The following is an 18,521-nucleotide window of genomic DNA, read 5'->3' as shown; positions in this document are numbered from 1 at the left end:
AATTTTACGTTCCTTTTTGCGTAAGACTGACTTTTTTTGTTTCCCTCTGTTGTAACTTGTAATGTCGTAGCTAAATATTTGGAAATAAAAGATTTCTGTGAACCTTTGTCTTATAGTTTATTTGTCGGGTTTCCTGTCCAAACTGCACTTCAGTTCTAGATTACAAGGGAAATGTTGCCATTATGTCAAATAAAGATGTGTCACTATATCCTCTTCAATATCAACTGTTTGCATGATACGCATGGTTTAGCTGTCAATCGTGCATAGCATTGCTCTGATTTTTACTAAATTGTTGTTTATTTGTGCGTCTTGGAAACGGCTCTCGTATGAAAAAATGCAATTGGGTTTGTTTTTTTGTTTTGTTTTGTTGGTTTTTTTTTTAGTTTTTTGTCATTAGAGAATTAGTCAACTGTTAACCAACGTATTTAAAAAGTAGAAAACTATTTATTCTATCACTTACATGCATCTCTCGGTGAGTTCGTACATGTATCTTAGTTTGTGAAGCGAAATAAAGTAAGTCACTCTTTACATCTTTGAGTTTTAAGCAATGGGGATATGAGGCTTGGGTGCGATTAAATGCGTCAATACGTTCTGTAACATTGGTTATTTAATACTATTAGATTTATTTTATTTCGTGGGTACCTATTTTCGTGGATTCAGAAAAAGATATGCGGTGCCGTTATGCTTATTTGGACGGTTTTTGAGGTATTTTTTGTTATTTGTAACACTACTTTTAAATTTCTGTATCAACAACATATAGATTTTATTTTTTTAAGTTTGTCGATATCAAATTGCTGATTTAATGATTTTAAGACAAATTTAAGAACGCTTTTCACCGACTTCATGTGTTTTATATATAATAATATTCATCTATTTTGAAAAATTTCAATCGGTAATAATTAATGGGATAAATGCATTTTTTCTCGATTTAAAGTTATAGTTCAACGTTGTAGCCAATGTTGTATGCAAAATACTACCAAACTATGACATAAATCTTTTACTGTAACTTGGCATTAAAAGCGATCAATCTACACAAGATTCTATACAATTTTAACAATTATACCCGTGGTTTTTTTTTTATTCAAACAATCACAAATTTGGCTATTGATTTTATGCTAACAGACTTTTTACAGATGAGACGAATTAGTCGAAGATAATTCTTTTTATCATGTATGAGGTTTTTTTTTACCGATTTGTTTTCCTGAATTGACCGATATGTCTAGTACCATTGCAGTAAGAATATATTGCCCACCTTTCAGGAACACCGATTGTGTCTAGTCTGATTACAATCGTGACTATGTCGTGACAGATTCTGCTTTATCGGATCAAAGTCGTAACATTGTTCTGTGTTTTCTGGACAGTGTCCGTTCCCCTATGATCTGGAGAGATTTGTCATTGCTGGTTTATTGCTGATTGAGTCCTGATTGCATTTGGATTGCACTCAGGTATTGCCGAATTTTAACCGTATCTGCAAAAATCGTTTCCAAAGAATCCCGTTATTGATATGAAATTCGGCAATAATACCCATGTAAGAGTCCCGACAATTACAAAATACGTTACGACATAGTCCAGCCAAAGTCGTTTGCAATGCGGTATAGCCCACTAAGATTGCTTTCCGACAGTATTTGATGATCTCGAATATGGGGACATTTTTCTCACAGATATCTTCCGTCAACGCAGGTTCACAGTCTGGTTACTGTCGGATAGCACTCGGCAGAATAAGGATGCTGTCAGTACAGATTCGGTCTGTTCTTACTATGCAAAATACACAAATCGGATAAGAATTGGATTGATAATGGGATAATCGGCACAAATTTGGATGGAAACGACTGAATTTGAACGCTTCCTGAACAATTTCTCATTGTTGTCGTGATTAAAATAAATAAATTGATTGAAATTTGATTTTCCAGCCACGATTCACAGAATCTTGATCAGACTTTTGACAAATTGTAATCAGGAATGGTCCAATCAAGAACTGTAGTAAAAATAGTGAACGTGTGACCCCGGCTTTAAACAACAGTTATCAATTATTTGATACCAAATGAATACACGTTGTTTGTTTCAATTGTTAGGAAACACCTTTATAGTCAACATGGGGATTTTTTCCCTGATCAATATTTCATTGAGACTTGTTTTCTCATAGTCTTTTTTATATAAATGATTGAAATCTACTGTAGAAAAAATCGAATGATTTAGACATAGTTTATATCGATCTGACCAATTGATTATAAACTTGTGGCAATTTAATTATTTGAATGAAACCTTGTTTATTTCAGATAGAAGTCATTATGACAGCAACCAAAATGAGTTATGTTGTCCATTTTATATGTATTTTATGTGTCCTCAATACTGTCAATCTGGTAAATGTAAGTATATTATCAACATAGTTTGCCCTTAGATTCTAGGCTATCAAAAATCCTCTATTGAGAAGGACTTTCATAACCAATACCAAAGTTCTTTTGAAAGCATGAACATAAATTGCCCTTTTAGCTATTTTTATTAAATTTGTGGGCATAACTATATTGCATATTTAGTATGATGTTAAACACCCAAGTCGCATTTGATCATAGCATGATCATATGTCTTTCTCATTGGGTTATTGATTGAACTGTGTTCTACGATTTCAGCCTTTTTGATTTCCAGATTAGTTACACATACTCTCATAGCTAGTGTATGTTTCACCTTGTTCAAGATTTGAATAAATTCTTGAGACAGTTTTAAATACAAAGTTATTTCTATGCATTCAAATGGTTATATGTCAGTAAGTGAAGACCATCTTAATTTTTATTAGAAAAGCACAAAAAGCCCAAAATTTAAAGAGAGGCATCCCTGGTGCACGTGTCCATCAGTTGATTCTGATGTTTTAGGTGGTTTATGAAACATTATGCATTTTCAATATGGTTTTATTACATGTATATTACACGGTGGTCATTTTTACTTTTTCGGTTTGGCAAAATAAAACTTATAAAATAGAGGCAAAATATACCAACGGGACATTCAAACCCATAAAGATTTCACACGAGGCATCCGTCATGGTGATCATGTAAGTTCAAATTCGGTAAGAAGTCTAATTCGGTAGGTCACATTCGGGAAAAAAGGGGCGGAATTGTAGTTGTAGTGGACGACATTAGGTCCATATCCGCTATCATCTGTGAAACGTATCATAGAGTATAATAAAACTAATTAGTATTCAAAGGTTCATCGTAGTATCCCTAATGAAAAATTTGTTTAAATACATGTGGGAAAAGAGCTTCTGAGAAACAACTATTTTTCTAGGAGTAATAAGTTAAACTTTGTCAGATCTTCATTGCAAACCCTCTTTAATTTGGGATTGGCACAAAAACTCTTCCTCGGGAAATCGCTTTACTTCAGGCATTCAGAATCGAATAAATTGTAGGCCCTAACAGCCATTTTGAATTTCGTATCAGCAGCACAATCTAAAAACCCTTGTAAATTACCTTCAAATGGAATATTCCTTCAAAGTTTGTCTGGTCGATAGTTGTCTCATTGGCAAGACTTGGGTTTTTGAAAATTACTCAATATTCCAAATTCTGTTGTGATTTGTTTGCTCAGTATAACCAAAAGTCACTTACTAAGGGAGGGAAATCTTTGGACTATTCGTGTTACTCATAAGATGAGTTGATTTTATGCAAAAAGTTATTTAGAATAGTATAACTCACTACATGTTTTGGTAACTATTATTCTAGAGCAATAATGTCTGGAAAGTAGTGAAGATACAAACATCTCTGAATTCCTGATGTTCAAGTAGAAACACAACTAGTAGACAAATTCATAGAAAGTAAAAACCTTGTTGTAGTTGATAATGAAGATATAGCATTGCACATGAATTAAAAAAATATACATGTACGTTAATTTTTATAAAAAAGTGGACATATAAAATGCAAGATTTGCAAATCAAGTTATCTATGTCAGGGACAGTCGGTAATAAATGTAAGTCGATATAGACGTGAAGCTATGTGGTGAGTTATAATTGTAGATAAAGGCAATAGTAATATACCGCTCTTCAATAGCCATAAATCGATTTAAATCAAATAATAACTATAAGAAGAAACAACACGGAACAACAAAAGCACTGAACTGCTATAAAAGTGAAAGTACGAAGGTAAACAGAAAGATATGAAACAAAAATAGACATTTATCATAGGAATCCAACAAAGTCGTAAGATATGTGAGCAAGGAAAATTTAAAATATAATCAAACATTTTCTTGTTTTCAGACAGTCCTATTGATTCGCTCTAGATCTAACTAAATTGTGTTTAGTTGTTTTGAAGTATATTTATGAAAATGTATATCGCTTTACTATGGTTACACGTAATGCTAGCAAGAACACACGTTTTCAATGTGTTTAAAATTCAACATTATCTGCTTCATATGGTTTTCATAGTTAAAATGATTGAATTTGCACAAAAAGTAATTCAACCGTCGTATCTGGTGCCTATTCTAAATGTAATTTAGGAGAAAAGTTACGCTTTACATGCTACGAATGGTCGAAACATGCACCACTAACCAAACAAACTGTAAAGTTTAAAAGAAAATTAAAAAATATGCAATCACATGCTGTCATTGAGACGAAATAAACTCATTATAGATACCAGAGCAGACGCATGTCTCGTCTACAAAAACCGCATCAGTGACGCTCGGAAGAAAATGATATATTACATAATTTTGAATTAATTCAATGTATGTTTAAAATTTCATTTTTTAAGCAAAGAGCTGTGTTTATATTGAGATGAGGATACGTGGTTTGACTGCCAATACGTAAATTATTAAATTTGCAATTTGTTTTCAAATCGGCTTTTCGAAATAAATTAGTGCCACTGTACCGAGTACTGTACGTGTTTATTAATCAATAGGTTGAGTCAATTTTCTATATGTCGATATGATAAAGGACACATCACACTATTAAAAATCTGTTTTAATAACTTGATCGGATGTTTTCTTTCAAAATGTACAAGATAAATATGATATAAGACCATTTTAGACCAATTTCTCTATTATGATGAGTTTGTTTCTCTATTATGATGAGGGTTTTCATTAATATAATGAAGTGTTTTTCTAATATGATGATATTTTTCTCTATTATGATACCTATTTGTTGGCATTGCACAACTTCATGTATTTCTATGACTGTTGGTGACGTCTTTACACTAAATCCATTGGATGTTGAATTGTACTTGTTGATATTTTAGTCTTGGATACATGATTTATATTGCTAGCTGATGTTGCTGAGTGGCTTTAATGCGGACATAATATTAACAATGACTACTGTCCTTTCATTGATCTTGATATTTATATCATTAACGGAAAGCTTAATACTAAATTTATGATAAAAGAGATGATTTTTCATTTCCTATCGTTAATCATCCATTTTAGATGGTGACGTTCCCTTGTCACCGTCTTACGGTGTTCATATATCTTAACTTGTACGATTCGCTCCTGCATGTAACAATGTTTTAGATTTTAACGAGAGAAATTTATGTATTACTGAAAAATAATAACACTAGGGTTTTCGATATCACAAACTAGTCAAAACATTTACTAAATTTTTATCATCGGTGTAAGGACTTCATTCGTAAATATAGCTCAACATGCAGACTTCTTATACGTTCAGGTATTTCACATCCAATTTTTTATGGAAATATTCTTTATAAAGCATAAAAATTTCAGTATTCACCTCAGAAGCTAACAAAACCTTTAAATAGACTTATTAAGAAGGGATATAGTTACGATACTGTCAGGTCATAAAAGATTGCATATTTTGGCGTTAATATTGATTCACTTATAGGGTCTTTGAATCGGAACTAAACACATTAATTTAAAAACCAGTTGTTGGCATGACACGGGTTATGTTCTTCTCATATATGTTATGATGGTATGATACTAACCCCCTAACGGGAAGGATTGTGCCTGATATTCATATGATGAAGACATAATCTTTCGATCAGTTTAATTGAAGTCTGGAGCTGGCGTGTCAGTTTACTGCTAGTAATCTGTAGTTATTTATGTATTATTGTCATTTTTTTCTTTGGTAACATCTTCTGATATCAGACTCAGACTTCTCTTGACCTGAATTTTAATGTGCGTATTGTTATGCGTTTACTTTTCTACATTGGCTAGAGTTAAAGGGAGAGGGTGGAGATATCATAAACATGTTTAACCCCGCCACATTTTTGCGCCTGTCCCAAGACAGCAGCCTCTGGCCTTTGTCAGTCTGAAGGACGCCTCCGGGTGCGGAAGTTTCTCGCTGCATTGGAGACCTGTTGGTCAAAAGAAGTGTTATTGTTATCACGATGGTAATGCATGCCAACAAAATGTGTTAGTTCTATTCCTCTTTAAGTAAGATGAAAAAAGAGGTAAGACCAATTACTCATTTAATTGTTTCACTGCCATGTTATGATGGTCATGGTCAAAAACCTGATCCTAATATATATGTTGACACATACAACTAGACTCTTTGTGTACGCTGTTTTCATCTTAGCACTATAGTTTTCCGAGTAATGTCACACTGTACTTAGGTTAATTTGTTTAATGACAGGATCCGGATTCTTCAAGGCTAGGTGTATCCTGAAATTGCCCTTAACTCTTTAAATATTTTCCAATAATACCAGTTGTTCTTTTGCATGTCCTTGTCTTTGCTGGTGCTTATAGGATATGAAGATTTATTGAGATGTTTTGTATTTCCAACAGTCTTTTTTCATTTCTTTCCTATGGTATCTCTTGCAATTGAGGATCCCAAGTCAGGATCCTGTTAATTCAGTGGTTGTTGTAAGTATCTGTATGTCCTATTTTTTTTTCTTCAATTAAATAACCAATTGCTATAATTATGCCTTTAGTTTTCTTGTTTGAATTATATAATATTTTTCTAGTGGTGTCTTTTTTTATAGCTGACATGCATACAATGTATACATAATGGATTTTTATCATTGTTGAAGGCTGTATGGTGATATTTATTGTTGAAATTCGCGTCACTTGAATTGTGTTGGGTAGTTGGCTCATTGGCAATCATACAACATATCCTTATCTTTGTATTAATTGTATACAAAAGACAATATATAGCTTTCTTTCTGTAAGATTGTTCTTCTCGTTAATTTTGGAATAGATGCTCAAAATTTGACATAATCTACCATAATTGCGGTTTTTCTCAATTTTCAACATGCATCTTAAGAGTTTCATGGTATCATTCTATATTAATTTGGTGTTTATCTAAAATATTTTGGTGACTTGAGGTGACACAGTTTGTCAAGCTTGTTAACAGGAAAAAAAGGGTTGAAACGTTGATTTGGTTTACTTGAGGTGATGGTTGTTATCTTATATGGCAATATGCAATGACATATTATTTGAAATTTTCACATGGGTACTGGACAGGATACAATTCCCCTTGGAACAACTGTCAAATTCAAGAAAATATTTGTTACCTTTCCTCGTCAGTTTTAATCTAGCGGCGTACTACAGTACATGATATATAACACACGGCCAGCGAAAGCTCTTTTTTTGAGAGCCCAGGTGGTCGTGTGGTCTAGCGGGACGGCTGCAGTGCAGGCGATTTGGTGTCACGATATCACAGTAGCATGGGTTCGAATTCCGGCGAGGGAAGAACCAAAAATTTGCGAAAGCAAATTTACAGATCTAACATTGTTGGGTTGATGTTTAGACGAGTTGTATATACATTATGTACACAGCCATGTATCACCATCATTGATGGCGATCCGATGGATACATCTGTTGTAGAGTTGTCACTGACTCAGACGTACTTATATATATATATATAAGAATTCAAAATAAGTAAATATTCCTGTTAAAAAAATAGTTTTACTGTTTAAATATGTTGAATTTATGATTGAAAAAAAGGAGTAATTTTACTGTTGATACATCTTATGAATTTGCAAAGCTGTCTGATTGTCTTTGGTTTTATTTGGAGTTAATCAGTGTCTTGAAATTTAAAACATTATGTCTTCTTATAAGTTTAATCTTATTCGTCTCGCATATCTCCCTTTTTGCATATATATCACTTTCTTTCACTTCGGTCAATATGATACCATCTCCCCTTTTCTATTGGGTTTGAATGATTTGAAGTTCGGTATAAAGTGTATTTATATATCTTCAGTCATTGCTAATATTGAAATAATTTTCTAATTCCAAATTTTCTTTGAAAAGTCTATTATGTGTGATGAATTTAGGAGTGTTCTGGAAAGCGGAGTTCCAAATTTGTTTAAACTTGTCTATAAATCGAAGTTTGAGACTTTTTTTCAACCATTTTGTTAGGTCGGTATTTTGCACATGGAAAAGGTTTGAGAACCCAGCATTGTCCAATAGTATATAGTGTTGATGTACTTTATCCATACAATCATACACAAAATTGCTACGCAGACTTCGGAAGAAACTAAAAGAAATAGTGCTTTTATTGCTGTTCTTTGTCTCATAATCACAATAAGGGATTTGATTATTGTGTTTGCATCTATTTTATACGAGCGAAAAAAAATTGGGATTCTTGTATGATGTCGTCTGTGTCTGTGTCGTCGTCGTCGTCGTCCGAAGACACATTTGGTTTCCGGACAATAACTTATATTAAGTTAAAGTGAATGGATCTCTATGAAATTGCTTTAGAAGGTTCCAAACCACAAAAGGAAGGTTGGGTTGATTTTAGGGATGAGGCTCCCAACATTTTAGGAATAAGGGGCCCAAGGGGGCTCAAACAAGCATTTTTCTAGTTTCAGGATAATAGCTTGTGCTTTACTTTAAGTATTCCGATTGCTCTGAAATAGTACCACTATGTTTAATACCATATTTTTGAGTTTTTGACAAAATTGATTTTTTGGAATTTGCCAAACAAAATTTGTATGCACTATCGAAATAATATGTTTTGTTTTCTCAAATGTCAAACACTGTTTTTGAATCAATTCCAATTAATTATTTGTTGAAAAGTTATTAAATATTTTCGTCATCAGTTGAAATGCTTATTAATTATCACTGACCATTTGTTTTAGTCGTTCACATGTTTTAGTAGGGGGCATAGTTACGTGTTGTTTATTCTTTAGTTTTCTATATTGTGTCATGTGTGCTGTTGTTTGTTTGTCTTTTTCATTTTAGCCATGGCGTTGTCAGTTTGTTTTAGATTTATGAGTTTGACTGTCCCTTTGGTATCTTTCGTCCTTCTTGTACAAATTAATTGAAGATTTATCGCCAAGCGTAGCGAAGTTACACATTCTATATACAAAATAAAGTATAAATCTGGAAAACGTGTTTAAACAAAAAATGCAATCAAATGGAGGAGCTTACGCTCTCTATGTCCCCTTGGCTCCAGTATTGGTTTAGACTAATAACTATCAGCATGAATGTTATATGCTTTCACGAAAACTTTCTACAGAAGAAATTGAGATGTATCATAGACGGAGGAAGTATGCCGAAACTAAAATTCTAATTTTTTAACTTTATTTTTAATTTAGTTATAACATTTTTGAAAAAAAATACTTAAATATTGTTTGACGACACAGACATATTAAGGCAATGAATGTTTACGGTAACACATCACAATTGTTTATCGATTTACACTAAAAAAAAAGTTTACTAAAGTTTTTCAAATTTGCTAAAAGTCTTATCCGTCAGTTCTTCATCTACATAAGAAAATTTATTAATGTTGTAAAGATAAATTGAACAAAACAATGGATGTACTTTCGTATTTGAATTAAATTATGTTGACAATTTCAGTTTCTCTGTATTTTTTTGAAGGATTAATTTTTAATTTTTAGAAGGGGGATACGTAATACCAATGCATCGAATGTGATACAGTTTGATTTTCTAATTCAAAAGAGCGTTTTGAATATAAAAAAGTTTATTGTCGAGAGATGAAAATATCGTATTGCACGATATTTAAAGGTTGAATCTGTTTCTCTAATGAATTTTAGCATTTTGTCTTTCTTTTCCAGTGTTTAAAAAATTGTTCTTTTTTTTCTAAGTAACGTTATCATGCATGGTCGCCATTTTCGAGACATCACAATACGAAATGTAGAGGAAAGAAAAAAATTCTGACATCATAATTACATTTTAATCAATTAGAAACTAACTTTTTTTTCGGTTTAGGACAACAAAGATTCACGTTGATTTCGATAACATATTTTTTTGTATACATGCATATATGAGAGAGGATAAAAGAACCTTTAGTTTATTTATCGGAAAGTTTCGATGGAATATCTTCAAGAAATCATAACAAAAACATACTTTCAATACAGATTCAGATTCAACATTTAATAGATTCTCGCCATATACCCCAAACATACTTTTAATGCAACAGTACGTCATGCAATTAATACCTTTTTCAGACAAATCACAAATGTTAAATGTTGTTTGTCTCGTTATGTGTAGGGTTTTTCTAAAGACAGTGCTTGTGGTTGGACACATGGATGTTGGGGAAACTGTGATGGAGGTTGCTCCTTTTTACTGACGTGGATGTCTTATGGTTCCTCTGTTACTTTCACGATAAAAGCCTCGTTAACGTCTAATGCTGATCAATGGGCAGGTTTTGGAATATCCACATCAGCATCGATGGTAATGTATAATACTTTATGTGACTACTAGGCAAAAGCATGTTTTTTGTCGTCTATATGATTGTTGTATTTTTCCCTCACTATTTTGCTATACGAAGTTTAACAATGAAGTTTATTAACGATAAGTATGATTTATTATGAGCATCAGGACCAGTTGCCGTTGGGCTATGTTTTCAGGCAAGTAGTTTGTGTAAAGTTTTGAATCTTTGACATTTTTTTACGAACAGCAATGGATGAGGGCTAACATCAAACTTTATTTCCCAGATTTGTAATTCATTGTGCCTTAAACTTCTATAAAGTACTGTTTGATATCAAATCGCCATTTACTGACAGGATTTTCTCCTCTAATTTTTTTTTAATACTTTTAAAACAATATTTCAAAAGAATATGTTGAAGTATCCGGTTGGTTTTGGGGGGCAATATGTAATTAACTGTGCCGTGTATTTTGGACAAAAACTATTTAAATTATGATTTAAACTTGTACACAAGTCGAATAAGTGAGTCAAAGTATACCAAAACATTCCTAAACTTAAAATACACTAAAAATTTGTGGTTCTGACAGAATTAATTATAAAACAGACAAAATCCCTCAAAATATAATAAAAATATTTAATCAAAATTGAAATAGATGTATCAAAACACTGTTTCTAAAGTGCATGCTTATGAAACAGTACAGCCTGTGACATTCTCTTAATTATGTCCACCCTCTTGCATGGTCAACATCCAATGGTGGCCATTTATTGGGGTATTCAATCTTGAGATGTTGGCCATTTATAGGGGTCATAAAGCATAGTTTGATGTTTTATCTAGTAATGTTACCTGTTGTAATCAATCAGGGTTGAAGTTTTCAACTTGTGTGTTTCTTTAAAATTTACCTGTACAGGTAACTTAGGATTCTTTCAAAATTGACATTTCACCTTTTTTTGAAAATGTAGAATAAGACATTGTTTAAGTCTTTGTTGATTAATATTATTTTAGATTTTTCTGTGTTTTGAATTTATTCAAACTTATTTTTTTATTTGTTTTTATTCATTTTTGTATGATATTGTTTCTTATTCTTTTGATGTCTTCTTAGAGAAGCAAAAACACAAAAATGTCAAAGATAAAGTTATTGACTAGCATTTGAAAGACAACAGACTTTAATTAAAAAAAAATCAAAAGTAAAAAAAAATGAAATTAATGTACATGATGTTTATTGTATTTAATTGTTTATTTGCATTAATTAAGAATAATCATTAATAATAACTAATAATCAACTATCAAGCAAATGATATTTTTAAAGAAACCATGAAGGAAGTAATTTTTAGCAAGCCTGTTTCTTAACAAAATAAAATGATCAGACAATGATATCAATCCTCTTATAATAAATTTTTAGAACATCAATTATTATTCATGAAAACTACAAATATCATTATACGGTTTTAATAGGAAAAAACTATTTTTGTCTATCTTTTTTTTAAATCTGAAATCAGGAGTTAAAGGGAAATTCCGCGATTTTTTACTTATCATCTAATTATGTTCATCTTAACATAAAAAACACATTTGCAAAGTTTTAAAATTTATATTCCTTCTAATAACGGAGAAAATCAAGTATTTGTAACTTTTTTGGTTGAATTCTCGAGTGGGTCGTGACGTATTAGCCCGATTTATTGAATTCTTGGAAAAAATAAAATCTGTTTAACTCTTATAGCTTATCGACAATATACGTAATTAAAAGCGCACAGCTGACGAATGGTCGAAGTTATTAACCACAATATAAGAATGAACGAAAATGAATATGCATATACCGTTTTGTATTGATTGAATTAAACTCCTATAAAATTATCTCTAGTAAATGTTTTTGAATAAATTTAATTAATTATTGTTGAGATTTTTTTCATAAAATATTTATTGAACATTTTTACTGATATTGAACTGAAAATATTTCAGTTCTATTTACCGTTATTGTTTTGATAATCATTTCAATGCAACTAATGTGTGAGCAGAGTGTGTATATTATTTTGTAAAGGTCACTGTATATTTCTCGGCTTGAGGTCAATTCGTTTACCTTGTAGCTATTTAGCCGCAGGTGTGAGTTCAAGCGTACACAGGTATAAATGTTGTTATTTGGAAAGGATAAACAGAAAGGATTAGAAAGAGTATGCTGTCACGATATTAATACACTAAGATTTAATACACGATGAGAATAAAGATACAATAATTAAATTGTGTAAATTAATTGAAAATAAAATTCAGATTCGTAATTCCGAAAGTGTATAAAAATAAAAGGAAGCAATTTTTGATTACTTTCTTAGCGGCAATTGGCGTAAAGATTCAAATATGAAGCAAAAAATAGTAGTTTTAATCTTTTATAAAAACTAAATGCAATATTACCCAATTTGATATACCATTGTACATCTGTTTGATATCATTGACTTTACCGGAATTTCTTAACTTGTATTCAAATCTGGCTGTGTTTAAATGCTAATAAAACTATTGCAATTTTAAAGTTTTTAATTGACAAAAAAATACAACATACAACATGCATGATTTTTTTTAGTTCTTTTTAACATTTTATTCTTACATAATTAAATTCATTTGACAATCATTTACACGAACTTTTTGTGAAAAGAATATCAATTATCTAAGCTAAGGCATTATTTCTTTTGAGGATTTTTGAGGATTTTTTTTTAAATTCTATGATAATATTTGTGCAATGTTGAACATGATAGCCGTCATTAATCCAAATAAGTAATACAGTAGTTGTAATAAAAGTTATATTTTAGTCATGCATAACTGATATTGACGAATTTATAATAGTTCGTCCATACATCGTTGTTCTTGAAACAATCATTATTAGTATACATGTAAGTTTCCTGACGTATAGGAGCCATTGAGGATGAGCTCCAGAGAAATCAGACTAGTGGCGTTTCGTTCGTTTGTTTGTTGGGAAAGGACAGGAAATGCAACCGCTTGTACAGATAAACGACAAAATTATCATACAAGCATTTATAGTCAACACAATCAGAAAGAGTTCCGATCGTTAGACGGGGAATATGAAGGCTTCCAAGAATGAACAAGTGACATGTCTAACTCTGAACAGTTAGAAAACAGACTATCGACATCGACCGCTTGTTCTTAATATTTGAAACTGTATGCATATATATACGTTTATGCTATATATAGTGATGAGTTCTTGCGTCTGACAAAAACTAAATTCCTTCATGGTTATATCTTGCCATACGTTTATATTGGTTTGTAAGGTGATTACTCACAATCGTTATTTGAAAATCCTGTTTGTGAGATGTAGATTCATTTCAATACAGAAATTTCGTCTATATATTTCACAAGTGTTTAACACGGAGAAGCTCTGAAGGTCCATTACTCCCATTTTGTTTGGGTGTGAACCATCGATGTTTACAGCAATATCACAGAATAAGATGATGATGGTAGAAAGAACTATGGGCGTCATGTGGCAAATATTACATGCATATCGGACAATGAGTTGTCAATCTGTATGAAAAGATTTCCAATACAACCATATTATTGAGAAGGAATGTTTACATGCTATACTCTCGTACTAGTATAACAGGGTTCTTGTGGCGTTCACCTTAGACACACATCTTTTTAACGATGTTTAAAAAAAAGACAGAACCAATTTAATGTCATATTTCCCTATTTTTTAAATATAACTAAAAGTCTTTTATCTGACAAGAATACCCCTTTTTAGCGAACAAGTAATTTATTCTTTTTTATGTTATTGAATACCAAGAAAGAAAATAAATCCCGAAATTAATTTGAAACTTTGATACTCAAAAGTTTCCCAGCAAAATATTCACATTCCCTGGGGATAATTAGTGTTCGTCCAGTGGCATATATAACAATTGTGATGACGAATTACTTCCTTTGTTCGAGAACAATCTTATTGAAATATAAATCTGTGATTTTACTAGGTCCACAGCTTCAATGAACCAAAGCAAAAGTTATACATCGACCTGTATTTAAATCAAATTGGTTCTCTTCTTCTTCTGGTATACAATAGTCTATCGACATTCGATGATTACATACTGTTGGCATACGTGGACTAGTCTATTTACAACACTTTTACCCCTATTTATTCAAAATATATGTTTTTTTCTTATGTTCAATGTATACATGTATATATTTTAAATTGCGCTATAGTTCCGTAACTTTCTATCCAGTCGTATAAACGAATCGTCGGCAAGTGCGTACATTTTTTAAAATCAATATTTCTGGTCTGTTCCAATCTGTCCTTCACTATTGACAATGACTATATATTACATTTTCCCAAATTCACCCTTGGAAAAAATATTTAAATAGATTTTAATTTCATCAAATCTTATTTTTTGGGTATTATTTATGAATGTAGGACAGAAAGTCACAGGACAAAAAGTCACAGACAAAAAGTCACGGACAAAAAGTCACAGGACAAAAAGTCACAATTCATTTTTTTCTGAATATTTTCTTTGAATAAAAAACACTGATTTCTACAAAAATATTTTTGTATTTTTCTTGAACTATTGTAAATAAACCAACATTGTAAAAAAAATGTATCCAAAAAATATCAAAGATGATCAAATAATTGTTAAAAAAACAAAATGTCAACGTGGCTTTGCACTTAAATGGCTTCATGGTGCCAAGAAATATACCCTTTGCATGATTAAAATTAAATAAATCTTCATTTTTCAAGTATAATGACACAGTTCCTACACTTTAATATGAATATATGTATTAAAAAGTAAATATTTCAAGATATTTCTCTTATATATTCAAATAATTGTCAACAAACTATTTGTGACTTTTTGTACTGTGACTTTTTGTCCTATCAAATTTGTGACTTTTTGTCCTGTGACTTTCTGTCCGTTTACCTTATTTATATGTTTATGAATTATATTCTTTACACCAGAAATGTTATTTATAAACAAGCGTATGAGTTTAGTAATGACAAGTAAGACCGAGTTGTATATTATTCATCTGATAGTTCAAAATGGAAAGTTATAAGTTATAAGTTATCAGCCGTGTACACTGATCAATACCTGCAGAAGTGAAACGATGCATGAACTTGCAAGCCCGACAGGAAATCGCTTGAATACCTGGACGTGTCACCTCACACCCCTCACAATACCTTTGGAAGTAATACCTTTAGCCATGCTGGTGATCAGATGAGGGAAGATAAAAATATATTTGTTTATTACTTTAAAGAATTATGAACAAATTAGATTTTCGAAAACAATTTTCACGGAACACTTATTTATGATTTCAACTTTGACTTTTCACCTAATTCCAATATCAACAGTTTAAAAACAACAGACCATGGTAATTTAAAAAAGTAAGAATATTTTTCGTATCAAGTTAGTTAGTCGGATAAAACAACCGTACGATTGACAAGATATCGACACGCAATTACGACTACATCGGTTACTGTAGTTTTGTTTCCTTGTGGTTTATAGACATATCGTTTTTATTAATCGGGAAAGAAGACAAAATGGCGGATCGCAGAGAATTGATACTCTAAATTTAAAATCGATGGTGATCGCTTATCTAGCGGAATAAAACTTTAATATCTATGAATTTGAGCATTTTTATACAGAATGAACATAATATCAATTTTTGATTTTTTTGCGAAGTTTCCCTTTAACATAATGGACATGTTGAAGAGACTTATTTTCCAAAAAAATATTTAAAGAAAGAAACTGTCTTGCTTTGCCTTTTTGAAACAAATGTGAACTTATTAAATATGACATCTTCAGTTTGGCTAATATTTGTCAGTTCAAAGCCAAAATTTGACAAAATAAACTTATATAGGTGGTTTCACTTTTATGGTCTATTTTTCTGTGTACTTTTATATTGTTGGAAGTGCTGGACTGGTATGATACATATTCTTGGTATACATTTGCAAATATTTCCCTAAACCCAGGCCTTTTAGATAAAGTTAACAATTTCAGGGAATTGAATAAATTAAGACATTAAAACCCTTGATGAAAAGTCAATTTAAAGAAAAATATAAGAACATTTTTGAAAATAGATTTAAGAATAAAAACTTTGGTAAAAACTGTATACTCAAATGTGTCACATAGAGAGTTAGTGGTCATAATTTAGAAATAGAAAATAGTGGACAATATAAAATTCCTAGAAAAGATAGAATATGTAAACTGTGCCACTTGCTGAACAATGAAGACCACTCCTTCCTTAATTGTAAAATTAACAAAACAACTTGAGGTAATCTATTTGAAAATTGTTTACCTTCTCATAATATTGTCTCTTACCCAAGAACAAAAAGTGAAAGAAATGCTAAACCTTTATTACATGAATATGTTGAAAATAATGGCTCCCTTATGAAATAGTCATTATTAGAGCTGAGGACAGAAACCTTAAAAAAAATCCATGTGTTTTAATTTCTTATAGAATTGTTAATTCTTTGCATTATAATTGTTTGTTTGTATTTTTGTCACAAACTAAATACCATATGTTTATATGACAATACAAATATTATCAAATTTTGTTGAATTAGTGAATATTTTGAATATATTTATTCAATAGAGAAATAAGGAATTGACTAAATTTTATTTAGAATAAGTGTTACGGCCAGAAATCGCCTTTAAATTGTAGCCAACAAAAGACACAAATCAATAGTAAAATTTAACAATATTTAATATACAAAAGTTTACAAAAGGTATTACACAAATATTACTGTTAACTTAACTGTCAAAATATGAGTCCAATCTGTTATCTTTATCTGTATCCGGAAATCTTTCGGAATCCAATCTGAATATTATGTTCACTACTAAGGTCACAATCCAGTATGATGTTGTTTGTAGAATAAAAGTGTCAATCCAAATGCTGTGAATACTAATGTCTATCAATGTCTATGTCCAAGTTTAATTATGAGAGTTTAACTTTAGTGTCTGTATATATAGTGTTGTCATGGAAAATTCTAGAACACTCTATAATGGAACATTGTGGAAAATCCTGGAAAGTTACAATGGAAGTTTCTGGAATAACGTAGAAGTTTAAATTACGCATCTTTTATAAGGATCATTCTAGAAAGTTCCAATCATTCTGTGATTGTTCCAGTGATTCCTAAACTGCACAGTTATAAGATTATTTGGTAAACAACTATCAGGCCATACAACACAAATTAGGCCAACATAAATAAACATAATAATTACAATATCATAACATAAGTTCTAAACACAATCTTTAACATTTGTAAAACAGTATTGAATGCAGTTAAGTCTATCTACTATGATTTAAGTATAAATTATTTTAAGAAAATTAATTTGAGAAACAACTTTTCAATAAAAAGGCAGGCATTGGGAAAGTTTGCATTATATTAGAAGATGATATTCATTTATTCTTCACTTACCATAAAGTACATGTAAAAAATAACTTAAATTAATTAAAAAGGTATAATGTCAAAACAAATAGTCATGAGTCAAATAAAAAAAAAATAATCAGCTATTTATTCAACTAGTTATATTATTTCATTTTATTTTTGAATTTTCTTGTCATAATCACAGTTATTAAATTTCACAAACACATACATGTATATTTTACCTGAGACACATGACTTGTAAGTTATATAATTTTTTAAAACACTTCAATGCAGTCAAGATTTTCCTTTATCCTTGACTATTTTTTGTTTAATACCTTGTGTATTAATTAAGCGACAGGGGGTATAATGATGGACATATAGGGCCACCATGGTGGACATGATTTTTATGGCCACCATGAATAAGATAATGTTACAGGTAGTACTGTAATGTTGAAAACACCTTTATTTAAATGATTCTTACAGGCATATATTTAACAAAATAATGACAGACCAATGTATAATATCTTACTATTTGTGCTTGAAAAACTGATTGGTTTTGCATGATCTTGGCTTATATTACAGTTATTTTACTAGTGTATCTATTTTCTATGTGTATGTACAAATTCAGATTATTAGTTAAAATC

The 18,521-nt window shown here is 30.9% G+C and overlaps 1 protein-coding gene across 1 annotated transcript in view; it reads left to right on the top strand.

Moving 5' to 3' along the window:
* Positions 1-461: 461 nt before the first annotated feature.
* LOC139488290 (putative ferric-chelate reductase 1) overlaps positions 462-18,521 on the top strand; it is a 30,686-nt gene continuing 12,626 nt past the window's right edge. Inside the window, exons 1-3 of the mRNA XM_071273787.1 lie at positions 462-513; positions 2,277-2,366; positions 10,381-10,563. Of these exons, the coding sequence (XP_071129888.1) occupies positions 2,289-2,366; positions 10,381-10,563 (261 nt within the window). The 5' untranslated portion in view covers positions 462-513; positions 2,277-2,288. The remainder of the gene's footprint in view (positions 514-2,276; positions 2,367-10,380; positions 10,564-18,521) is intronic.

Source organism: Mytilus edulis, chromosome 9 (genome assembly GCF_963676685.1).
Source record: "Mytilus edulis chromosome 9, xbMytEdul2.2, whole genome shotgun sequence".
In the NCBI taxonomy this organism is placed as follows: Eukaryota; Metazoa; Mollusca; class Bivalvia; order Mytilida; family Mytilidae; genus Mytilus; species Mytilus edulis.
This window is presented reverse-complemented; position numbering and strand designations above follow the sequence as displayed.